The 25,845-nt window shown below is 45.6% G+C and overlaps 1 protein-coding gene across 2 annotated transcripts in view; it reads left to right on the forward strand.

Moving 5' to 3' along the window:
- The window catches only part of Abcc4 (ATP binding cassette subfamily C member 4), a 249,589-nt gene that overhangs the window by 185,201 nt on the left and 38,543 nt on the right, over positions 1–25,845 (forward strand). For both annotated transcript variants that reach the window (XM_004626249.2, XM_023709652.1), the window contains 6 exons: positions 5,376–5,526; positions 10,373–10,492; positions 11,879–11,989; positions 12,915–13,015; positions 14,012–14,203; positions 19,595–19,750. In XM_004626249.2, the coding sequence (XP_004626306.1) occupies positions 5,376–5,526; positions 10,373–10,492; positions 11,879–11,989; positions 12,915–13,015; positions 14,012–14,203; positions 19,595–19,750 (831 nt within the window). The remainder of the gene's footprint in view (positions 1–5,375; positions 5,527–10,372; positions 10,493–11,878; positions 11,990–12,914; positions 13,016–14,011; positions 14,204–19,594; positions 19,751–25,845) is intronic.

Consider the following 25,845-nt stretch of genomic DNA (forward strand, 5'->3'; position numbering starts at 1 on the left):
CAGCTCGGGCTTGTGGAGATTCTCCTGCTTTCAGCCTCCCCAGTGCTGGGATTACAGCAGTGCGCCACTACATCCGGACTTGGTGGCCAGTTTAGCCAGCACGTGGTGCCGGGGATTGAACTGCGGTCCCTGCACTTGCCTAAGCTTGCCTAAGCAGGTGCTTTAGTCCATTGAGCTATCTTGCTGGCCCAGTGGTTTCTTTTTAAAGCCACTTGGTCAAATATATTCTGCATAATTGCTATTGCTTGAAGATTGTGGATCCCATTTTATGGCATGGTAGATGCATATGTGAAGATCATATAGTTGTTAGCTATGGTGTTATAGCCATTCAGGCATGACTAATTCAGGCTTGCTAATCATTTTCGTTTTCAAATCTTCTGTGACCCTTGATTTTTATCTGCTGGCTATTAAGTTTCCAAGTAGGTCAGATTTTGTAACTGAATTTGTTTCTCCTAGGTTCATTATGGCTTCCCTGTTTTCATTTTGGAGCTATTTTTGGATTCATATAGATGGATTTGTTTATATTGTTCAGGTGATCTGACCCTTTTTTCTTGTGAAATGTTTTCTTTTAGGCATCCTCCCTGCGTTAAAGCTTCTGTGTTTACGGAGATAGTGCCAGCTGTTGCACCTTTCTTTCGATGAATGTTTTCACTTTTCCTACCTTTAATTTTAAGATGTGCTTGTTAAAAGAAGTATAGCTGCAGGCTTCTGCCTTGAAGTTTGCAATAAGCATTAATACGAAAATAAAAAAACAGGAAGGGATCTATCGATCCACGAGAGCTGCTGAATGCAAAGGCAGGCAGAGGGCAGCACATGGGCCTCGCGCCTGCGCGCAGATTACAGCCTACAGGTCAGTCACTCCGCAGTGCAGTTGCTAAGTGAAGGAGGACCAGCTCCTGGAGCTGCTGTGGATGGGAAACAGGAGGCCAGCCAAACACGGGATAAAAGGACTGGTTACTATATCCAGGTTTAGAAAAAGCTTAATCTTAGAGAACATTTATGTAGCTGCGCTTATACAAATACGAATAACGACATTCTATAAAGTCCTGATTTAGCAAAGGTAATTAATTGAGTTGGGTGAGGTCAGGAGAAACGGGTGTTAAGAGAGAAACCTCCCAAGGCGGGTCTGTACCAAAGTGGACCTGGGAAGCAGAGTGACCTCTGAACTCCTGAGGTGTGCGGGGTGGCCTGCGAGCGCTTAGCTTGCACCTGCTGACTTCATGGTGACACCGGGGCAGCACGGAGGCTTATGGGCTTGCATTTAAGGCCTTCTATGTCTTCCGTTTTGCTTGGACTTAACCTGTAATTGAGGGTAATGAGTATAATTTGATACGAATGACAGTTTTACTTAATACTTTTAGAAGTTTGGATAGGCTTCAGAATTTTAGTGCCTTCTCAAGAATTATGGATTAGTCACAACACACACATGAATAAACTCACATGAATAAACAGCTTACTGATAGAAAAACAGCTTACTGATTAAAAAAAAAAAAACCAAAAAAAAAAAAAAAAAGAAAACCACGCACTAGGCATCAGGTTTTTTTCCTTTCTAAATCGGAGGAAATTGGCCCTGCCTTCTTGCCAAGAAGTACACCCTGCTTTGTTTATTGCACTTACATCCTATCTTCTGCAAAATCAGTAATAGTTTAAGGCAATCTGGATAATTTGCACTTATCACAAATTGGAACAGAATTCTTGAGTCTGACTGACAGCAGAATTAAAAGCATTCCAGTTCCACTGAGTTGTTAGCAATCTTGATGATCCTGATTTTTTTTTAATACTGTAAGCAAATAGTAAAGTACTCTCCTGATTAAGTGGCTTTATGAGTAAATACAGCCTTTACCTTGTGCCTAGTAGGAGTGCGAGGCGGAGTTCAGGTGAGGAGTGGAGCGAGCTGGGAGCCAGTGCGTGCTCTTTGCCTCAGAAACGACTGCGTTTTTACTGCTGTTTATAGGAAACATGTTCTTTGGCACGAATCTCACAGAGACTAGCAGAAACAGAAGCTCTTGGAATTAAGTTTATAATGCACTGTAGGTCGATGCCTTGAAATTCCTACAGAACTGTAAGCAATTTGATAGGCAAATACCAAACACAAATAGCGCCTTATAATTAAAATTGTGTTTGTGAAAACTGTTCAAACTTGTGATAGCGCAAAATACTAGTTCTAGAAGAAATTCTTTCTTGGGGAAATTTTATGTTCTTACCACCATTCAAATGCAGATATGAAATGTGCAAATATCCAGTGCTCCGTTTTGTATACTGGGCTTTTACATAGCTATTAAAATTAAATTTGGCTCTTTATTCCCCCCTAAATTGTTGTGCTTTTGGACTTAAAACTCATCTTTCTTGTGAAACACTCTTTTTAAAAAAAACTTGGAATAATAATTTCTTTAACCAACAAGTATCAGTGTGTTCTGTTATAAGCATTTTTAGGGACCTTTTCATGCCCCCCTCTGTTTTTTGCGTTGAGTGGCCTGTTGTTCCCTGAGTAGCTGGAGAGTCAAGGAGAGTCACCCTATTAGAAAGCAAGAAACCCGACAAAAGTGACAGATACAGAGAGTACTACATATTCTGGGGGAATACTGTATATAAAATGGTATATGTAGGTGTTATTTTTTCCAAATCTTATGTGTATAAGGATACATTGGCATGCAGAGATTAAGAGAACAGACAAGATGGAAATGACTCTGAGGGATCTGACTTCGGGCAATCACTTCACCCTCTGAGCCTCAGTTTCCTCATTTGTAAAGGAGATGGTGATGCCCACGATGTCAGTTTGCTGTGACAGTGAAGAAGTTACGAGGGTAGACTCGGACAGCCCTCCAAACATGTGATCTGTGTTTGGCGTTTCAGAGAGTAGAGCAGTTGTACTTCAGTTGTCAAGTAGAAAACAGAGAGTTCATTCATTATCATAGGGACATTTACTGTGTGTACAAACAGTACAGCAATGTCTTTTTCTGACTTTGGGGGCAGTTTTTAAAACAAAACAATTAACATTTTTATAAGCTTTATTTTTATCACCTTTGCAAACCTCATTAGCAGTTCATTCCAATTAAGGGTGGTTTGTTGGGAAGAGCTGTTCACTGTCCCTTCGCAGGATCAAGTACACATGCAGCATCTCTTTTACAAGTGGTGGTGACCAAGGCCCCAAACCTGTATGTCCACAGCAGTAGTGATCCCGCTGAGGCCAGCATGTCTGTGTAAGGTTGTGACCCTCAGAGTCCGCATTACCCCCCAACCCCCAGGCCCCAGCTGCTGGGCTTGAGTGTTGCACTGAGTCCTATCACCTGAGGCCACAGAGCATGACATCATACTTCGCCTGGTAAAGATGGCTCCTTACGCCAGCAGCATCCAGTGTTGCAGCTTCGTGTCCTTCTGCTATCTTCACAGAATGTCAGGGTTTCTCAAGACAAAGTCCCTTCTTAGGGGAGGCGATGAGCACGTGAGCGTGCATAGCACAAAGTGTTCACACAGGGCCATTCTTACAGTGAATGCCTGGTTCATAGCATGGGCTATGGTCCTTGACATTTGCCGTGCAAGCAGACACTGAACTCTTATCCTAACGAAAAAGTTAATGCATTTCTAGGACATAGAATTTAAAACACCAACAGAAAATCTTACAGACATTGAAGGTGACCTCTGGCTTTCAAAACTCTTACTCAGATCTCTTTCTTTTTTTTTTTTTTAAATGAGCAGAATATATTTATTGAGGGAAAGAAAGCTCCTGTCCGAGAGAGGGATAGGAGGGGGCCTGAGTGGGTTGTCCCCCTCAGATTTCTAAAAAAGAAGTAAAACCATGTTGTTATGATGAGCTGTAGGGGACTCAGGTCAACAACTTCTGACATTGCCAATCATATGGAAGACCCAATACTATTATGGACTACTGGACTATTTTGGAATATTTTGCTGAGTTCACACACCTATAATATTTAAATGATGGAACTAAACAAAAAAAGGGATACAAATGAATGATCATTTTGTATCTGTGTATTCAAAATGGTTAGGCTATACAGCTACATTCTCTTAATTCAATGAATAGAGGGATTTGTTCTAATAGTGTTTGTAAATAGGATATCATGTCTGCATCTTATACAACAAATAACCACTAGGAAGACAGTATGCAATGTGTTAATTATTGAAACTGTTCTAATTTGATTTGAAACTGTCTCATTGCTATTTGTTTCTCAATAAAATTATGGAAAAATAAGCTAAAATAGAATGGGGTCCTGCCTGAACCTCCCCGGAGCTCAATCTGTTGTAGCATGTGGACAAAAAAAAAGATTTCTAAAAAAAATTAAATTTCTCTAATCTTAATTGGGTCTGTTAATGAACTTTGATATCCCTCAAGTTAGGATGTTTAGAAGAAAAATTAAAAACAAATTATGAGGCCCAATAAGAAAAGTTATTTTTCATGACCATAAAAAAGTGTCCAAGTCGGCCAGATAGCTCAGCGGACTAAAGTGCCTGCTTAGGAAGACATAGGGACTGGGGTTTGATCCCCAGCATGCACTGCAGGCCCCGCCCTTGGTGTGCACTGAGACAGTGTTTAAGACTGGGCTTGGTGGTCACCTGCCTGCAATCCCAGCACTTGGGAGCTGAAAATGGGAGGATCACTATGAGTCTGATCTGTGTAGTGAGACCCTGTACTAAATACATTAAAAAAAAAAAAAAAGGTTCGTATCTTAGGACCTTTTATGGCTTTAGGCTTCGCAGTGATGGTGTATAAGTTTGATCAAGTTGCTTCTTCCTCCCTGTTCCTTGGTGTCTTTTCCTGTCAAATAAGATGATAGCACATGGTAAGTGTGTTTTCAGGTTTGAATGAGTCCATACATATGGCATGCTTAATATACAGCCAATTGCATAGTGTTTAGTGATACTAACCATAGGTAGAGAGCCCAGAGAGGACTTCTCGCTACGCAAGGTGAAGACACAGAGTCCTGTACTCCTTTTCTGAGCATTGAATTTGCAGTAAGCCACGTCTTTACCCATGTGTAGCTGAGGTTCCTGGATTCCTAATCCAGTACCTGCTTGTTAGTTTCCCTAGTAACTTGTGCTGATTCAAGGTAGTTTGGAATCCAGTCTCAGCTGTGTAATCTACTAAATAAGGAAGAGCTAGCAAAGCTTGCCTCCTATGGCTAATGTAAGTATCCAAATGTAGTAAACATTTTAATAAGCATATTAAAACATCCTCTTCCTGGTGTTTTGCCCAGTGCAGGCATGTGATACATATCCTCGGTGCCACCAACGTCTTTGTTATTTCTCAGAAGGGAGAGTAAGTGCTCTCCTGTCCTAGCAAGGCTTTCTGAGGACAGGCATGGAGTCCTTACAAACAGCGCAGTAAGGTCAGGCGCCTGTCTCTGTTTCTACCCTTTCAGACATTGCTGCTTGTCATCAGTGTGGTGGCTGTGGCTGTGGCCGTGATTCCTTGGATTGCAATACCCATGATTCCCCTTGCCATCATTTTCTTCATTCTTCGGCGATACTTCTTAGAAACCTCAAGGGATGTCAAACGACTGGAGTCTACAAGTGAGTACCGAGGCCCAGTAGCAGGCGTGCAGTGCCATCATGAAGGAGTGGCGGGAGTTCTCAGGCTTCATCCTCGAGAATTCTGCCCTTTGGTACTTTGAGGAAATTAAACCTAGTGGTCGGAATTTGGGGGAGTCATTTGGCCCTTGAGGTGAATGGAGCTGGTAGCCTGCCGGGTGCAGGTTTGCAGTTATCATAAGGCAGATGTGGAATATTACTCAAGTGGAGTTCGCTGCAAACGGGCCCTCTCGGTCTTGCTCATGACAGACTTCCCTGCATACCCAGGGCAAGCACTCAATAAGCATTTTTCCAATAAAACATCTCATCAAGTATTGAACTAATTTAGAAGAAAAATAATCAGGGAGTTTTTCCTTCCCTAAAGGTACTGGAAATGACAAGGAAAGGAAGGGTGGGGTATGGGAGACATGCTCATATGTCAGAAGTAATGTATTTGAAAGATAGAATTGTTATTTATTGATAGTAAGTTGCAGTTACTAAATGCTTTGAAAACATAAGTATTGTTATTTGGCAGTTTTGCTCCTGGTTGTCAGCGGTGCTTGGTGTAATTGTCTCATAGTTTGAGTTTTTCACATGGATACTGAAAAACCAGAAGGAAAAAAGTTTAGAATACATTTAGTCTATTTATCACTCTCTTTAAATTTCTAGTTAGGCATAATGGAAAAAATGTCTTATGATTAATCACTGTACTCTGCACATAATCACAGAGGATGAACTAATCCAGAGCTCATCTCATTATGAATGTAAAAACTAGCATATTTCACTATTATTAAAATTTAAAACCATAAGGAGGGTAAAATTGCTAATTTTTTATAAAAACTAAGAATCATCGCCAAAAAGTAGAAAAGGAAGATATTCCATCAGAAAACCTCTGTGATGAATAGTTAGTACAATTGAAATACAGCTCATCTTTCTGAAAACCAAGCCAAGAAGAGAAGAATTACAAGTCCCCTAACTGGAAAAAAAATAAGTTCATTAGGACAAAGGAGTTCTTTTCATATGGCATATGTGTCTCCTTTTTAGTAATAAACTCTCAGGAGCCATTTATCATAACTGTCCATATGAACTGGAGCAAGTGAGGATTCATAAAAGGTACAGAAAAGCTTCTCAGTCGTCAGGAGGAGCTGGGAAACCGCTGTGTGGGCCCATCACTTCAGGTGTTTCAATGGTGGGCAGTGTGGCGAGGTTCACGTGTGTAACACTGTGCTGCTGTGACTTGTGCTACAGCGACAGGATTCAGGCAGGCCTGGTGCGGTTGGGCACACCTGTAATCGCAGCACTCTGGAGGCTATGGCAAGAGGATTGGCATGAATTCAAGGCCAGGTTGAGCTGTGTAGTGAGGTCAAGGCCAGTCAAAACTACACAGTGACACCTGTCTTCAAAACAAAATCAAATTAAAGCTTTTTGTAAGAAGCAGATACAGTGTTCTTTCCTGAAACCCAGAGCACATCCTAAGCCTTGGCATAATTTTGATATGGAGAGTCTTACAACTTTGTCATGCTCCCTGTGGAGAATGTGAGTTCTGCATCCTGGTTGGCTTCAAGGAGTTACATATGGCTGTACCCTTTTCCGCATCCCCAGATAATTGCATGGACCACTTCCTGGCATCCATCTAGGTATGTGGTTGTGCTGTAAGTAATAGCTCTACTGTTTTTTCCAAGTAATAGTTGCTGGTGATTTTTGAGGCCATTGGTGTGCTTCACCAGCAGAAAGAAGAATGACCGATGGCTGTGAAAAGGGGTATAGACCTATGTTATCCTTGTGTTTTGGGGGACTTACTAGAGCCCCAAGATCTACTTTCAGATCCTACTGACTAACTGCTTTTTGAAGCATAGGCTGATGTTTAAGCACTCTTAATAGTAGTTGGCCATAATGCTTTTTATTTTTCCAACGGCAAAGATAGCAGCAGTTACACAGAAGTGCGTAAAACCAGGATGGCATTTGGCTACATTTCTCTAGCCTATGCGGCATCTGACAGTGCCTGCCTTCTCTCCACAATGGTTCTGTGATCCATTAACAATGTCTGCCCCAGGCACCCATTTGGGAGTAGAGCATTCTACCTGTGCTCCTCATTTTTGGACCTTGAAGCTACCACTTTAAAGAGTTTCTATGCCAGATTCCCAGGGCTGTTGTTCCATTTAGAGAAACCTAATGGGTATTAGTAAAGTAAGAGTTGAGGAGCTTTCTAACCACATGCTGCAAAATCTAGAGAAAAATATGTCTAATAACACATGAGCCCTTTAACTCTTAATTATTGACCCCTTGAGACTCTGACTCAGATTATAAGCACAGCCTTGGGAGTAAGAGATGGGTCTGAGACGCAACTGTACTACATGGAATAATTTATTTAATCCTGAGTCATGTAGTTAATGCCTCAGGTCCATTTTCCTTTGTTAAGGCTGTAAGCATACCTGCCTGTGGTACTCTCCTGAGGATTGCTTGAGACAGTGCCTGGAAAGTCCTTGCTGGGCACTACCCAAGGTACAAGAACCTCACATACAAGGGAATTAAAAATGCAATAAGGAGGAGGTCTCCCATAGTGTAAATGAATACCAAGATCTCTGCCCTAATGTTTCCCTGAGAAGATACCCAGTGCTTCAGGATATGTCCCAAAGAAGGCTCAGGGTGGCAGCAAGCACAGCCCTGGGTCCTGTGAAATGTAGAGTTGCACTGGAGCCTTGATGTTACACAGGCTATACACGCTAGCTTTTGAGGTCTGTGTAGGAAAAAGGTAAAATAACCCAGAACCTTGCCATGTTCTGTCCCTAGGACTACTGGGATGGTCTTGCAGTCCCTTCAGTGCACCCCCACGGTATCCCACACAGCCCTTTGTAGGATATGAAAGAAGCAGAATCTTTTCTTATAGGTGCAGATTCCTGCTGTACCTCAGCAGCTCTCACCTTGGCCATGGCTTTCTTGGTCCTCATGGCTGGGAGGCAGTTGTAAAGTGGACCCTGCCCTTAAGCCCAGCTCGAGAGAGTTAGTGGTGACTTTGGTGTCCTGATAGGGGACATTGTTGAGGATGCCTAAGCTAACGGCTTCCTTTGAAGACCCTGCATGGGTGACCACCATCCCTGCCTTCTTATAGCCATTATCTCCAATGAAATAGTATTCTTGTCATGACACTTCCTAGTTCTGTAAAGGAGGGCACCCAGTTCTAATGAGCCAGACCTAGCATACTCTTTGTAGGGAATGAGCACGTGGAATCCTATGTTGGTCATCCTCAGGAGCACCCTGTTTGCAGAGTGACTACTGTGGACAGGTTGGAATATCTGCTGAAGTCTACAGAAACAGCCTGTGGGAAAGTCCGCCTTTCTTATTTGGAGCATGACTTCAGTCCTCTTACCTCGCATTACCATCTTAAAAGCACAGAGTGAAAGATGCATCCCGGTCAGCCCAGAGCCCCAGGGATGAATGGGAGGTCAGCAGGACCGTGGCTGATGTCTAGGCCCCTTCCATGACCTGAGCGTCATACGTACCTAGAAGCCCTCTTCCTCCTTGCTTGTGCAGCTATAGACTGATTTATGAGGCAGAACTGGGTCTTAGTACACACGTTCCCCAGTTCCCCAGAACACACACAGCAGCCATGGACACAGTGGAAATACCCGTGCTGGGTGGCCCTGGTACACAGATGAGTGCTTGAGGGCCCTACAGAAGAACTTCAAGTTTTTTCCCTTGATTTTTACCCTCTTGTCGTCTTACGAAACCTACACAGCCTTTTGTAAGATGAATAGGCTTCACTTCTAAATGCTCCATGTTTTACCAACAGGACTTCTCTAGGATATGGACAGGTAACAAAGTGATCTGTCCATATTTCTTACCCATAAAGCACAAATGGTTCATCCCAGACAGTGGTGAGAACTGCATGCTGGGTACTGGCCTTGATACGCCCTGCCCATGGCAGCCCTGTTCGCAGTGCAGAGGGGGAGACTCTGGGAACCATCCTGCATGGCGGGAAATCCAGGTGTGGGGTAGAGGGCTTGGCCTGTGTCATGATACAGTGTGCTGAAGCACATGGCCAGTCATGGGACCCATGTCCCCAGTCAGTGAAGACACACAAAGGGGAATGTGCCTTTCTAGATTCTGTTAAGGTGAGATGGCCACCGAGGCCATATGGCACAGTGACCTCCAAACATGAGGACAGATTTCTGGTAGGGTAGTTACAAAAGCATCCTTCGCGGTCTAACAGCTGAGGCCAAGACCAGGCAAAGCCCTCTTGGCGGAGCAGCTTCTGTGGGCACAAATGCAGTGTGATGCCCAGGTGCACGAGCCATGAAGGACTCTTCTTGCACACTTGATGAAGGAAGATTCCCCAGGGCGCAAGGAGGTGTGTTGGGTGCTGTCCTGGTTACTGGCCTCCCACATGTATGCCCTGGCCCCCAAGTCAGTATCTGAGGTACAAGCAGACACATAAAGAGATCATCGTTATTTATTGTAGGAAGTATTCTTAACAGAATTGTAAATAACAATAATGTTACTGGCCTAAAAATCAGTGAAAAATAATTTCTCCCTAAAAAGATGGCCGGAAGAGTGGAAGAGAGGACATTGAAGGGTGGATTAGCAAAGAGAGAATGAAAACAATTTGGATTAGTTTGAAGGTGGGTAGAGAAGGACTATAGTCTCGCAGTCCCTAGAATGAGGCAGGTGCAGGGGCTGGGCACCAGCATGCAGAGTCCTCTCCAGCTTGCCGGGAGTATTTCATGTGGAAACTCGGAGCCCCTGCTTTCGCCGTGGTAGAGTGCCTGGCCCCGGAGCACAGGAGGAGCTGGTTTCCTGCATCCAGTCTTACCAGGCTTCCTCTGTTTTGTGTCTGTGTGTGTTTCTGCAGCACGGAGTCCGGTCTTTTCCCACTTGTCCTCTTCCCTCCAGGGGCTCTGGACCATCCGGGCGTACAGGGCTGAAGAGAGGTGTCAGGAGCTGTTCGATGCACACCAGGACTTGCACTCAGGTCTGTACATATCTGGAAGTGGCCTCGGAACGTGGGACCAACTGCTTGCTTCGCGGGTAACACCGCTGCCTGCTGCCCAGGCCCCCTTAGCGCATCTTCCTGTCCTTCTGCCCCTGGCTTTTGCTCCTCATGGTATCCCTTTGTACTCTCCCACTTTGCATGGCCCATCCAGCTCAGTGCCCTGTGGCTCTCTGTCCTTGTGGGGCAGGGTTCAGCAAACTTTTTTTCCCTTTCTCTGTTTTTCAAAAGGCTGCCTAAGCACTATTTCAGGTTTTGTGTGCTGGGTAGTCCCTGCAGCAGCACCTCCCTGTGCTGCTCTGATTCTGAAGCAAACATAGGTACTGTATCCATCACTGGCCAGGCTCCCATCAAATGTCTACTAAATAGGTGCCGAGCACATCTGCCCATCTTGGCCCATGGGCTGCGGGTTACTGGCCCTTCATTTAGACTTTTTATTATTATTATTATTTTTTTTTTTAATTTTTAGGGAAGGGTCTACAGGGTGTTCAGGGTTTCACTACTAGATTGGACTCATAGTAATCTGCCTGTTTACAGCCTCCCAAGAGCTGGGATTTTAGGCGTGCGCAAACATGCCCAGTCTCAATTGCCATCTCAGTGTGCCCCAGGGCCAGGGCCAGGGCCAGCACGGCAGGCTCAAAGAACAAAACCCCAGTCCCTACACCTGCTTGCAGGTGCTTTAATCCACTGAGCTATTTGGCCGGCCCTTGATTTAGACTTTAGAGCATATGAGGTTTTAGAACTGACAGAAAAAAAATCAATTTTCCACTTAACAAATTGGCTGACCCCTTGATGTGGGTTATTCTTTGTAGAAGCAAGATTTTTTTCCCCACTTAGACATTTCCAAATTTCCTCGGAATATACAGACACGTAGCCCATCTTCCCAATCTGTATAGTTTTGATTTCTTGCATGGTATTTTATAAACCATCTGCAGATCCTTTGAAGAAGGCAGCCATTCATATGCAGCTCCAAAGCCCTCTACCTTGTGTGTAGGACTCTGTAGGTATGGAAGGTTCTAGAAACAGATTGTGAGCTGCACTCTCTGCTTCTGAACCAAGCCTTGTGTGAGCTGGCTAACTTCACATGATAGCTGGCCCTGCAAAACCATTTCAATCCTTTTTGTAAAATTACAATTGTGTTTCTGCTCATCACCTCTGGGTTGCCTGTTTCACTGCACCTTTTTTCAGAGCACTGCAGTTTTGTGTGGATACCACGGGTGCATCGTCCAGCCTTCTGGGGCCTTCAGGTTCCTTGTGTGCGTGGCTCTGCTGTGCTACTCAGTTAGCAGTGTGGTGCTGCCCACATCCACTGCAGTCCATGTGGCTTTTGTACTGATACATCGTGCTTGTTCTGGTTCCCAAATACAGAGGCTTGGTTCTTGTTTCTGACAACATCGCGATGGTTCGCCGTGCGTCTGGATGCCATCTGTGCCATCTTTGTCATCGTTGTTGCCTTTGGGTCCCTGATTTTGGCACAGAGTAAGTGCAGATGTGAATAACTATTTATGGCATGATTACAATTTATAGCTGTGTTTCCAGTTATTAAATTAAACTCTTGCCACCTTGTCTGATGGTATGTATTATTTGCTTCTAATGAAATGTACTGAAGCGTTTACAGCATGTAAGCATGGGTGTGATTTCAGGGTGCGACTTGTTCAAAGGAGTCCCTGGGTCTTGGCGCAGCCCTTTTGTCTTCCTTCGAGTGGCTGTGCAAATGATGGACTGGAAAGTCCTGGTTATGTCTGGTAGTTGTGAGGAGAAAACCCAGATTGCAGTTGAGCATTTTGTCCTTAGGGCTTGAAGTTTGTGTCTGGACTCCTAGATTAGTGGTGGAGTTGCCTGTGTACTGGGTTGAGAAACAGTCTCAGCAGCAGAGAGCATTGTCGTCACTGCCAGGCGGATATCAGACAAGCAGAGGTTGGTGTGTGCAGTGTGAATGCACCATCCCCAACTTCCATAGTGACACCACTGTATGATGATACTTAATAATAGAACAATGACAGTAGTATTTTACTATGCAAAGCATAATGTCTTAGAGCCTGTCACCTGTGCTTAGTGGTTTCCAGCTGTGGTTGCCTTGGACGTAGAAAGCGTGGGATTACATAATGGGCAGCAAAACCATTGTGATATATGCTTGCATAATGACGTCACTCCCCATGTATCTAATGGTGCTTTCTTTCGAACCTATGCTGATCCTGTTGGGATTAATAAACTCATTTAATATGCTTTCTAAAAGCACGAGGGTTTACAAAATTGTGTCATAGTCTCAATTGGCAGAGAGTAGACGTGCAGTCGCAACTCTCGTGACGGGCAGCTTGCTGGGTCCTCGTGGTAGAGTAGCAGACGCCACGAGGCACGCTTTATAAATGAGATTGACTTTGTTTTCTCCTCCCGCTCTGTGTAGCTCTGGATGCCGGGCAGGTTGGCCTGGCCTTGTCCTACGCCCTCACCCTCATGGGGATGTTCCAGTGGTCTGTGAGACAAAGCGCCGAAGTGGAGAATATGGTAATGTTTATCGAACGTTCCTGGCCTTTTCAGGACTCTTTGCCATTAAATGGCATAAAAGCGGTTCTTATGTAAAATATTAAAACTGTTATTTTTAATCGTAGCTAACTGGGTTTTTCTTAAAAAAAAATCCTTCCATCTGTTTAAAGTTAATGTAAAATAAAATATATACATCTTTTTCTCAGTCTCATGTATGCTATGTCAGCAGGTTTTATATTCACCACAAGCTGTCTTCAGATGTAATAAATGTCTCTGTAGGAGGAAAGTTCTGAAATCCTAGAGAGGATATAAGCTAATTTCTTAGAGGCCTGTTTATTTTTGTTTCTTAATGGGTAATTCCTCATTCTTGGTAAAAGAAGAATTCAATATTTTGAAGTTGTTTGTTTGTTTAATTAATAGGCCTCCCCCACTCCTACCCACCCACCCTCACAGTTTTAGCATTTCTTCTCCTATGTAAAGAGCAGACGGCATGAAGCCCAGAATTTGCTGCTGTTTCTTCCTAGTAGGGCCCTCTCTTTCGTGGGCTCCTACCAGCCCGTGGTTGTTTACGAAGGGCTTAATCAATGGACACATCACTTCCTCTTTTAAATACTTAAACCTCCTAGGGAGAGGAACAGTGAACATGAAATATTTCCATTTCACTCTTCCCATTGAACAGAATTATTACAGTGAAGTTTGCTGACTATCTGATTAAAATGATGGCTAGGCGTGGCCACAGATCATTGATGGAGGCCATGAGTGTTCTTCACTTTTACAAAATCCTCTTTGTGTTCAGTGTTAGAACACTGACAGAACGCGTCATGAGGGAAGGTGCGACATGACGGTAAACCCAGCAGCAAAGCATGGAGGTCCTCCTCCGTCTTTAAATGTTCAGACCTGGGACATCCTCGTCCAGCGGCGTGTGGGGTACCCTTGACCAGAGCACTGCCTGAGCATCTGGGACACCACCACCAAGGCTCGACAGTGTAACCTTTGTGGATGCTATGTCTCTGACAGATGATTTCGGTGGAGAGAGTGATTGAATACACAGACCTAGAAAAAGAAGCACCCTGGGAGTACCAGAAACGCCCGCCACCAGGCTGGCCCCACGAAGGAGTGATCATCTTTGATAACATGAGCTTCACGTACAGCTTGGACGGGCCTGTGGTATTGAAGCACCTGACGGCACTCATTAAATCGACAGAAAAGGTTGGTTAGGATTCCTTTGCTGCTTCCCACTTTTAAGTACAAGATTTAGATTTTAGTGCCGCATCTGCTCGCTGGCATCCTGGTGGGCCTGTTGTCTGTGGTACCATGAGATCACGATGACAGAGATGAGTCTTCCTTGGAAAGGGACTGTGGAAGGAAGAGGCCAGCATTCCCTTCTCAGTGTGGAGTGCGGCCTTGTGGCAGTTGGTGGGCCCTGAACATCAGGATTGGGGGTTAACCTGACACAGGCTACCCAGGATACTGTTTTGAACATCTAACTATTCATGATTGTATCTAGAAAGTAGCGCTGGCTCCTTGTCACCGAGGCTCCTATACCCAGTTCCCATCAGTTCTTGCTCCTTGTGTTGCTTTCTCCTTAGCCTGTCTTGCCTTCCCACGTATGCTTTGCTTTTGCTCTGCTGGCCTCTCACGGCCTCTTGTTTCCTCCTCAAACAAGGATCTGTTGCTCATGTGGCTCCCTTCTGGCCCCTTAGCGGGCTACGCCACTGCTTTGACCTTGTCCAGACCCCAGGCCCAGGCCTTTTTGGCCAGAGCTACCCGGCCATTTCCCAGCCACCAGGAAAGAACTCGAGCCACAGCCCCATCAGGGCTCTGCAGAGACCTGTGCTGCAGGGAGCATAGGCCCCAGAGCCCCACTGTGAATCCGTGAAAGGAAAGCCAGGGGCAGGCACGAGAGATGTCAGGAAGGCTTGGGGCCTGGATCTCTTGGCATCCACACCACCAGCTGTGTCCCTTTCACCCCTTGGGGGGGAGGCTTCTGGTGAGACTAAATCCGAACAAAGCAAGCAGTAGGAATCCCTCTGCCAGCCTTCGTTCCCAACATGGGCGTAGCCCCATGCCAGGCAGTCCCTGGTTCTCCCAGGCTGCCTGTTCTCCCACGCACTCCTGGCTGGGGGGACCCTTCCTGCTGCTGTTCAGGGCAAATATCTCTACATCTCCAGGAGTATCTGTTCTTCTGTACCATCTTCTAGACACCTGAAGATCACGTGTGTGGTACACAGAGGTTCACGGCAGCATTATTCATAAATGCTGAAAGGCAGGAGCAGCTTAAGGATCCATCGGCAGTTGAATGCTATTTAGTCTTAAAAAGGAAGGAAATTTCAACTCCTGCCACAGCATGATGGGATTTGAAGAACAGCGCTGAGTGAGGAAGGCCAGACATGGGAGCGACAGAGTAGGAGTCTGCTCATGTGCCTTGCTGAGTGAAGCGCAGCTCTTAGGAACGTAGAGAGAATGGCAGTTGCCAGAGGCTGGGAGCAGGTAGTGGAGCTCCAGTGTTGTTTGTCTGACACGTGGCTGGCTTGAACCGCTGGCAGCACATGCATGACGCTGCTATCAGACAGCCTGTGCCAGCAGATGGGACTGCCCCATGACACCTGAGGGGACAGCCACGCATGGACCACCATAGTCCAGAGCCATCCAGCAGAGAGCTGTATGAACATAGCCCACTCATGAACATGTTAGTGGGTAGAGAGTTCCAGTTTTGCAAGAAGAGAAGAGCTCTGGAAGTGGATGGTAGTGGAGGCTGCACTGTAGTGTGAACTTGATTAACAGACACTTAATTATGGTGGTGAATTTTAGGTCTCTTTACCATAATTTTTTAAAAATTCTGTGGGGCATTCTGCACACCTATAATCCCAGCACTCAGGAGGCTAAGCAGGAGGCTCTTCATAAGTTTGGGACCAGCCTGGGCTACCTAGTGAGCTCAAGGCCAAAACCGAAAAAAAACCTCAGTTACAAAAGAGAAGATCATGGCATGATTTGTATTCTGGATTTGTGTCTTGTTGTGCCTTGAGGCTTCCAAAGGTTAGGGAATATTTTCTATTCACCCTCTTCCCCAGTAAATGGAGCACATTAGTGAGTGTTGAATCAGCTGGATGTGAGCATGAGTAACACCGGAGACACCTGTGACAAACCGATTTCACAAAGACAGCTGTGAATGACTTGTTCCCTGGACAGGAGTTCTCTCCCCCCTCCTCCTCCCCTCTCCTGCCCCTTCCCCTTCCCCCTCCCCTCCCCTCCCCTCCCCCTCCTCTCCTCCACCCTCTCTCCTCCCTGTTCCCTTCTCCTTCTCTTCCTCTTCTTTTTTCCAGGACTGGGCATCTAGCTCAGGGCATGCACCAAAGGCAGCTCTACCACTGTGCAGTGTCTCCTGCCCCACAAGTGCTAAACACTTCAGGAGCTGCTCGTTGAACCTTCCTACCTCAGCCCCATTATTGGCCTGGTCTTAGCTGCGCTGTAATGAGCGATACCCTTGTGACTTGAGAGAAGGCAAGTTGTAGTTGCCGCCCAAAGGGTGCACAGAGAGCAGCTTCGGTGAGCCATGTGGCAAAAACAAGCTCCTGATTATTTCCAAGCTTCCTGGTAGGTCTGAAGATGGTGAGGACAACTGCCTGGGCAGAACTGTAGCTCCACCTCTGACGAGCAGCAGCCCCTCAAATTCTGTGGTGACGCGTGCTTATTTGCAGGCAGTGTATCCGATCTGGTGATGCTGGTGTCATTCTGTTAATTTGTTCACCCGTCAGATATCCCCGGAAACCACAGAATACAAATTGTCAAAAAAAACTGTACAAGTTAGAAATCCATACAGCCCCAGATTTTTTTTAAAGATTCTCCGATCTTAAAATCTCCACATCACAGGGTTACCTCAGATGCTAAAATGTTTGAAGGTAAATCAAATTAAAGGCTACATTTAACATCGACAATGCCTTGGCTTTTGATTTGTGTCTTGAACGACCCAGTATTTGGGGATTATGTCCAGGGCGTGTCTTTTCTGTGGATCATGCCCCTCTGCCTGTGACCCTGGGGTGTCCTATCTCTCACCCTTGTGCCCAGTCCCTGTTTCATGGCCACCCCGTTAGAGTCAGATTTGATCAGAAGAGGCAGTGTTCAGGACACAGGAATGTGCTTGCGCAGCAGCGACAGAAGCTCATTTTCTTTCCTCAGCGTCCTCTGCTGAGATTCCGAAAAGTTACGGCAAACAGGACAATGTAATCGGCACTAAGCAGGTTGCTAATTTAGGGAAGAAATCGCAAGTAAAAATAAAGAACAAGAATAAATGCCACCCTAGGCTTCCAGTTTAGATTTTAAACACTGGCTGCGTTTTTTCATTTAGATGATTTTGTGGTTGATTTGATCATTTTAGAAAGTACTGGGCCATTTTAAAGCATTTCCCAGCTCTAAAGGCAGATTGATTTTGGTCTGTTATTTTTTCCTTGCACAGAGCTATTACTTGGATAATACATTTTTACAGATGTGTACTAGACCTTGCGATAATGTGTGAAAATATTCCTTTCCTGCATTTTCTCCCTTTTTCCTAGCGCTTCTCAGAGAGCCCTCCTCTCATGCCTGGTGCCCCCAGCTTCCGCCCGCTCCCCGCTCCTCCTCACTGCTTCCAGCAGCTGCCTCTGCTGGGAACTGCCTAGAATGCAGGCGCTCAGACCCCCCCCCCCCCCCCCGGCCCGCGCAGCCAGAGTTGCATTTGCGTGAGACCCCCAGTGGAGTCCTGTCTCCCACCAGCAATTTTTCAGGACCCGTAACCCATGATTTGCAAGAAACTTCCTTCAGCACCTTGAAATTGAGCCCCTGGGTTACCCTGGCGTCCCTTACCACTGACCTCTAGAAAGTCCTGGGCCACTTTCCACTGTACAGGTTTAACTTTCTATCCTGCGAACCCTGAGCTTGTGCTACAGTGTAATACTGCGTGACCTGGGTGTGTGCGTTTGTGCCCTCTTTCTAGTCCGGCCTGTCTCCTGCTGCAGAACACTGCGTCTCCCGTCCGCCATCCCCACGAAGCTCGCCCTGGTCTGTATCCCACAGTGCCCTGCCCACGCACTGCTAGGTCCTTTTATGACCCGGAGGCATAAGAAAGCAGCTTCACCACCCCAAGCAGGGGACTCAGTCTGTCTCATCTTCCAGGTGACCTGTGTCTTCAGCAGCACGTTTGTCCCCAGCCTCCACTGTGGGCACCTGTCCCTCCTGAGGACAGCCACAGCCCCTGCACATCCTTCTCCAGCCCCTGCCATCGCACCACCTGTGTCCACAACACCAGCACGCTCTGCACACTGGAAACTGGTCTGCTTCTGCAGGGAGGCCACAGCCCTCCCTCCTTGCCCACCGAAGGAATTGGGTGCTGGGCAGTCAAAGTGAGAGGGAGGCCCGAGCACAGCAGGCCGGCCTTAGTTCTAGTCCTACTCAAATTACTTCATAGTGCTCCATTAATCTTACTAGGTCTCTTTTTTTCCTAGCAACTGAGACTGAGCATGGTGGCATATGCCTGTAATCCCAGTGGTTGGAAGGCTGAAAACAGGAGGAGCACGATGAGTGTGAGCTGTGTAGTGAGACCTTATAGACCCTGTACTCAGTACATTTAAAAAAGAAAAAAAGGCCAGCTTTCCCAATACAAGTGTAAATGCGTGTTTCTCAGGAACCGACTTTTACCGTACAGCTTCCTTCCTGACCAACAGTTTACCTGCATTCTATTGATTCTTTGATCTTGTTGTTCACACACCTCATTTCTCTTCAGCTTTGGCTTTCATGAGAGGAATGATGTTTGACATGAGTCTTTCCCAAGGGGCACCTACAAGTATTAATTGGTTTGTAAAATGCCTTTTGAACTACTCAGATGAAAGGCCCTATATAAGCAGCAAGTGTTATTTTTGTTGTTGTTGTTGATCTTGTTATGTGTGTTTTGGCTACTGGGTACTGTCTGTTAAGACACGGGAGGCCTGGGTTTTGAAATTGTAAGGTATTTCCTTTTGGGGCAGAAGAACAGAAGGAGATTTAGTTTCTCTACCATGAATAACTTATCTTACATGACAGGACTCCAGGAAAATTAGTACTTATTTATATATAGCACTTTTGACTTGGCTTGTTAATATCTCTGTGACATTCCCCAAGAAATTCTCAAGGCTCATAATACTTAGATTTTGGAGGCAGAGCTCACGTAAAAGCTGGCTTCTCAAAACCACTTCTCGGGCTGCTGGCTTTCCCTGTTAGGAGGTTGATGGCTAATTTTAACTCTGCTGTGCATCAGTGGCTCTTAGTGGGGCACTCTTGCTCCACAGGGACACTTGTCACTCTCTGACATTTTAGATCATCCCAGTTTGGGGCCGCATGTGATGTCGAGTAGGTAGAGGCCAGGGGTATGGATGGATATCTCACAGGGCACGGAATAGCCCCCACCAAGAGGACTTACCCAGCCCCTGAGCTTGACAGCGCTGCAATTGAGAATATTTTTAGATGATAAAACCGAATAAAAACATCCACAATTCACTTGAAAAACCAGAAATATTTTCCTAGGTTTGTTTCATTTTAATTAAAAATTAAACACTATTAACTTCTAATCCCTCGTCTTGGATTTCTCTGTAGGTTGGAATTGTGGGAAGAACAGGGGCTGGGAAGAGTTCCCTCATCTCAGCGCTTTTTAGGCTTTCAGAACCTGAAGGTAAAATTTGGATTGATAAGATCTTGACGACTGAAATTGGGCTTCACGATTTAAGGAAGAAAATGTCGATCATTCCACAGGTATGCAAGTCAGAGCGCTCCAGCATGCTCCTTTCATATGGGTACCTACATTTAATTGCTTTTAATTTTACTGGTCTTTTTTAATTGGATTGATCCTATTCCCCAATAGAGCATACTTTAATAGGTATTTCCAGCAAGTATTTTCATCGGATATTAGAGTTTATTCGCATGTGTGGGGGTGGAAGAGGTAGGCGGACTCAGGAATAGCTACTTACCCAGCCAGATTTCTGGCCGCCACTTCCCCAGGTACTGCAGTTGTATCCACTGATAACCACATAACTCTGAGGACAGAATGATAAATGGTTCATTTAGCACTTGAGCGGTTTCTGTAGGGAAACTTGGAGTGTGAGTGTCTTAATGAGGGAATTTTGCTGTGGGAAGTAAAGCTACCCTTTCAAGAGCGATTATCTCCATGGAGGGCCTCCTGTGAAACCATGGGGCTGTGAGAATTACAGACGCTCTTAGAATGTAGGCCTTAGTGCGAGACGTTAGCCAGGGAAGCAGTCAGTAGAGGACGGCAGAGAGGACTCAGGAAAGGAATTCTGGCTCTCTGCGCTTGTTTTCGCTTCCTTTCCGATCAGTCAGAGGTGCCAGCTCATGGGAGCTGTGTGTGTAGAGTGTTTCTTGTGGACCCCAGACCTTGTGGTCCACAGTGGTGGACCTTGCCCTGCCATCTCCTCTTGAGCTCTGCGTTGCTTTCTTCTGCTTCTTACTAGAAGACGTTCGGGAGTGTTCTAGAGGTTGGCTCTCCCGCGCAACCGAGGTTCCTGTCACTGCCTCAGTTCTTCTACCCAGCGTCAATCCAGAAAGTATTTATTGAGTAATTACTGTCCTCCAGGGTCAACACAGGGTGTGTCCCCACAGGCCTGGGGCTTCAAGTCTTTATTGTTCCCTCAGCCCTGACACTTGTACAGATTCAACTTCAGGCTTGTTAGGTGGGGTTTCTGGGAGCTATTTACACTCTGTAATCCTCTGGGCATCAAGGGAGCTAGGGAATGCACACAGGCGCACACTTATTCCTGAGATAAGAAATACAGAGAGGGAATGAAAGAGAAAGAGCCATTCAGGCGTGCTCCCTGGGAGTGTGGGCAGAAAGAACCTGCAAATACTGTTCACTAGGAAGCACTGAGGATCTGGCACCCCCCAGGGAGGAGCGCGTGGGCCTTCAGCTTATAGCTGCGTACGGCTATTACTACCTGCTGTTAGCCTCTCAGGTACTGTGATCATTTTAAGTAATTTTGAAATCAAGGTACCCAGAACCACAATGAGACACCAGTTCACAATGGCTACTATCAAAAAATAAATAAAATTTTAAAAAAATTTTAAAAGAGGGTTTAGGTGAGGGGATGGAGAAATTGGAATGTTTGTGCTGTGCTGGTAGCCGCTGTGCAGAGTGGCCTGGAAACCCCTCGCAGAATGTTACCACGCGACCCAGCAATTGTGCTCGAAGTATGTGCCCCAGAGAAACAAAAGCGGAGTGCTGAGCAGATGGCACCTTCGTGTTCCTCTCAGCGTGGTCCACACAGCCAAGAGGTGGAAGCCACCCAAGTGTCCGTCACCAGGTGAATGGAGAAGCAAGACGTGGTTGCTCCATACAATGGAAAATTATTCAGCATTAAAAAGGAAGGAAACTCTGATACATGCTACAACATGGACTGACTTGGAAGGCATTGTGTTAGAAGAAATGAGCCAGTCGCAAAATAAATTCTAAGTGTTCCGCTGCTATGAGGTGTTCAGTCACAGAGACAGGATGGTGTGCGACAGGCGCTGAGAGAAGACAGACACACTGCTTTAATGGTGCAGTTTCATATCCTTAAGTAGTATAAGATGGAAAAAAAAATCCTGTAAATGGTGGTGAAGAACACAAAAGCAGTGTGAATAAAATGGTCAAGGTGGTAAACTTCAAGTAATGTGTATTTTTCTCACAAGTCAGAGAAAAGGGTCTTTCAGGAAAAAATAGGAAAGGATTTTTTTCAGCACATTAGATTCACTCTGGCTTTTAGAAGCATGACTTAGTGGTTACAGTAGAGGAAGAGAACTTCAATTCCCAAGTTACATCTTTGGGGTGTGCGTGTCCCAAAAGTGGGCCAGAGAAGGTTTATTTAACAGAGACAATACGCCTGTCTGTTAAGTGCTTTCATACCTTTGGAGGGAAGGATCTAGAAACGTGCTACTTCTAATGCTTCTTAATAAGAAGCAGTTGTCTGCCTGTGTACATAAAAGAGCTCTAAATAAAGAAGTAGCGTTAGATGATTCTTGGCTGCGCCAGGAATGTTTTGGAAGCACATCTGAGCAAAGACTAAGAACACCTTGACATCACCAGCTTTTGGGTCTGTTCCATAAGTTCCCACCCTCCTTTTGTGCAAAAGCTCTGTGTATCCACTCCAGAGAATGCACTTACAAAACAGGGCTAAGCTTTGTATCCGTGTAGATCACGGTCACCAAGTGTTGTAAACACGGAACCTTTGTATTTGCCTGCATATGCCTTTGTCTCCAGGACGCAGTGTTGGTTGATACAAGAAACATACCGTAGTATGGAGACTTGGGATGCATAAAGGGTCCAGAGGCAGGCTGGAGTGGCCTTCTGACAGCATGTACTAAGCACGAACACTGCTTTCTATGAGCATGTGACCTTTTAAGATGTCACCTAGCCCTCTAGTGTCAATGTCCTTTGTCCTTAAGCTGGACTAGTAATTCCTGCTTCACAGATTTTGTTATGAAGAATTAAGTCTGTAAAAACTCAGTTCAGATGTTTGAACAATAATGACTTTATTCAGGCTTAAGATACGACCATTTTAAGCATGATTGCTCCTGAAGTGGAAATGGGTCTTGGCTCAGTGATCACTCTGTTTTTTTGTGATCTTTGGTGGTTTTCTTTAAAACTATTTATATAAGTTTAAAGAGTGAAGCAGCAAACCCAAGCAAAACACAAACACACACACTTACTAGGAACTCAAGCTAAGGGCCCGATGGAGAAATGGAATATTTTCCCTGTAAGGAACAATCGGCAAGACCATCCTTTGGTCTTCCTGGCTTCGGCTTGCCCTGGCACGCACACTTCCTGACTCCCTCAGTGCCCTGCTGATGCTCTGCAGCCCCTTGTGCAGCCCATGACCGCTGTCCCCAGCCTGCCCACATTCCGAGTGCAGTCTCCTAGGGGACAGGGCTGCTCCTCTTCCTCTCATTGCCCTCCATTGTGGCAACCTTGGGGAGCTGCCCACGAGCAGCTCACATTTGTGGAGCCCTCTGCACGATTTAGCTTTCTTTCCTGACGCCTCTCGCTTCACGGTTTGCTCAGTCCTTTCATCATGCCCATCTGATGGAGTTAAAAACCGAGGCATGAGGAAGCAGGAGAAGCAGGCTTCAAGGCTAATAAGGGAGACAGTCAACACGAAGCTCCCGAGCCCCCTGCACATGGGTGGCCTGTGGGATCCACAGGAGGAGCGCCACTTTGCTCTCCAGCCGCACGTGGGTTGAATGCGTGCCCCTGCACACACATGCCCAGAAACGAAAATCTCATAAAACATCAACTCCTGCCGTGCCACTGCGCTGTGATGTTTTCCATTATATCCATTCTGTTGTAGTTCATAGAAAAGACAAAGTGATGATCATGAGCCACAAAATGGATTTCATGATCAATTGGCTGCGTCCCCAGTCTGCAGCAGCGCTCGCTGTGCTGCCCCGCGTGGCCAGCTCAGCAACAGGAAATGGCTAGGCTGCAAGGTGGGCAGGGCTAGTCCCACATCTCAGGAGGAAACAGGCCTGCAGAGATTTGTAGCTTACCTGTAGGCCACCAGCTAATAAGGAGCGGAGTCACAACTTGACTGTTAGACTGCAAACATTGCTTTTCAGTAAATATGTGTTGATAGCAGACTCATAGCTGATGAGATGTTTTAGGCGTTATCTATGCACCCCACTTAAAAAGCATCCCCAAGAGTCATAAGCAAAGAGAACGAGTAAGAGGGAAGTGGAAAGCTGCCTTCTCCTGCAGTTGTTTCCCGTTCGCGTGGTTCTGTGTGGCAGTTCTGAAAGACTAAATGTTTCAGGAAGGTTCTTTTGTGAAATAAAACTTGTGACCCGGGCACTAAAGGAAAAGCATTTTAGAGACAGGCTTACTTCTGTGTCATGGGCAGATCAGTGTCAGAGACCTCCTTTTTGGAGCTCCGAGCGCTTTCCCTGACCATGTTCCAGGGGCTCCAGAGGCAGAGAAAGCCTGACATGAAGGTGATGGGAAGGTTAGGGCTCTGTAGCTATCTGGCCTTCCACAGCATGAGTTCAGGACAAGTTGCTTGTCTCACAGTGCCCTGATACAAGATGAGCAGGATGTTTGAGGAGCAAAGCAGTGCAAGGGAAGCTGGAGGCTGTTTCCCTCAGTTGCATCTGTGGTATAGGTGCATCTGGCCCAGGTCTTTCCCAGACTGGAGAAGGAGCTTCCCTTTTTCTCTCTCCTGATACTTCAGGGTCCTTGTCCCTCCTGAACCTGCCATGATCAGTACTGAGTTAGGGACTAAGGTGCTGGAAGGAGCTTGGGAGTCACTTTTGAAACAAACCCTGTGTTCTTAAGAAGAGCCTCCTCTGTGGGTACTCAAAATTTCCGCCACAAGCACACCCTGAGGTGCTTCCTCCCTCAACTCCTTCAGCAGACCAGGGAGCTGCAAGGCGCGTGCCTGCTCCCAACGCGAAGAGGTTAACTGCACTCCTTGAAGAGAACCTCAAGGTGAGGCTGTCTTCAGGGTATACTCGCTTATCAGAGCACATCTGCAAAAATGGATTTCAAAACTCTTTTGGATGGAATCTTTACACCTAGTGCCCCTATCCTTTTGGCACAAAGAAAATGTTTTCAGTTGAAGAGTAATTCCATGCAAATTCAGCATTTCTGAGGGCACCCCGAGGGTTGGTGCACATCAGCAGCTATCATTTTTATCATGATGGAAGATTCCTTTTCTATAGTGAATAGATTTTTTTAAAAAAAAAAATTATTTTAGAACAAAAGGCAGGTAGGTTTTAAACAGTCCATTCTGCCATTTTGGTATTCCTGTTCCCTGCGTTTAATTCAGTGTGTTGAAAAGGTTAACCAGAGCTGTCTCTTTAAGACTTCTTTTTGATTACCTGGCTTTCTTTTCTTTTTTCTTTTTGTCTTCTTTTCTTTTCTGAGAACAAAACTCAGATAGAAAAAAAGGTAGGTATGCTGTTACGGGTAAAGAAATACAATTGGATCCAGGCCTAATGCAGTGAGCTTTTGTTTCTACACACTGGACTCTTCATTAAAGCCCAGGAAACTGCTCCCCAGAGCCGGTGACCTTTTTGTACTTAAAGAAGACTTTACATGACTTAAATTCTTTTTCCTTTGTTGGTGAACAATGTTCTTTTCTTCTGAAAATGGATGATGATCAGTTCATTCAGAGGCTACAGGACTGAACAAAAAGGGAGGGGGACTGAGATTTAAAGTGACTTCAGTGACGCCCTCCTTCCCAAGGCCAGGGGATGCCCTTAAAAAAAGGTTCTTAGGATTTGGAAATAAACACAGCGGGGAAGTAGCAGCAACCACTTCATATTCAGCAACCTGTTGAATATGTCTCAGTAGAGGAAGTTTCCTGGTTTGGGACCCAAAAAGATTGAAGTGTTGTGCTTTGTCTTGCTGGTTGCAGTTCTGTCCTGGTCCCAGGTTGTCGTTTTAAGTAGCTGAAGGTCAGTGGGTAGTGTTTCCTCTGGAGATAATGGAGGCCTGTCTTCCAGTCAGTAGATGCACACGGTCTAGGAAGTCTGTGCCTTTCAGTCTTGAGGGATTATCAACTTACTGTCCTAAGTGTTTCGGTTGACAGTGGCCACCTCTCGGTCACCAGTTTAATATGAATTTACGATGTTAGTAATAGAGAAAAACTTCATTACGAAAGATAGCCCACAGTATTTAAAAAATGCTTGAACTTGAAACTGAAAAACAGGTCTGATTCCCATCTTCTGTTTAAATTATTGCATTCAACAAAAGCATTTGTTTCCCGAACTGTACTATGCCAGTCAACTGTGCAGGTAAAAATAAAAACTCGTACTGAACATGTTTTAAACATGTACTTTCAGGGGAAAAAAAAAAAAAAAAA

This window comes from Octodon degus, unplaced genomic scaffold, assembly GCF_000260255.1.
Source record: "Octodon degus isolate 3935 unplaced genomic scaffold, OctDeg1.0 scaffold00013, whole genome shotgun sequence".
Classification (NCBI taxonomy): Eukaryota; Metazoa; Chordata; class Mammalia; order Rodentia; family Octodontidae; genus Octodon; species Octodon degus.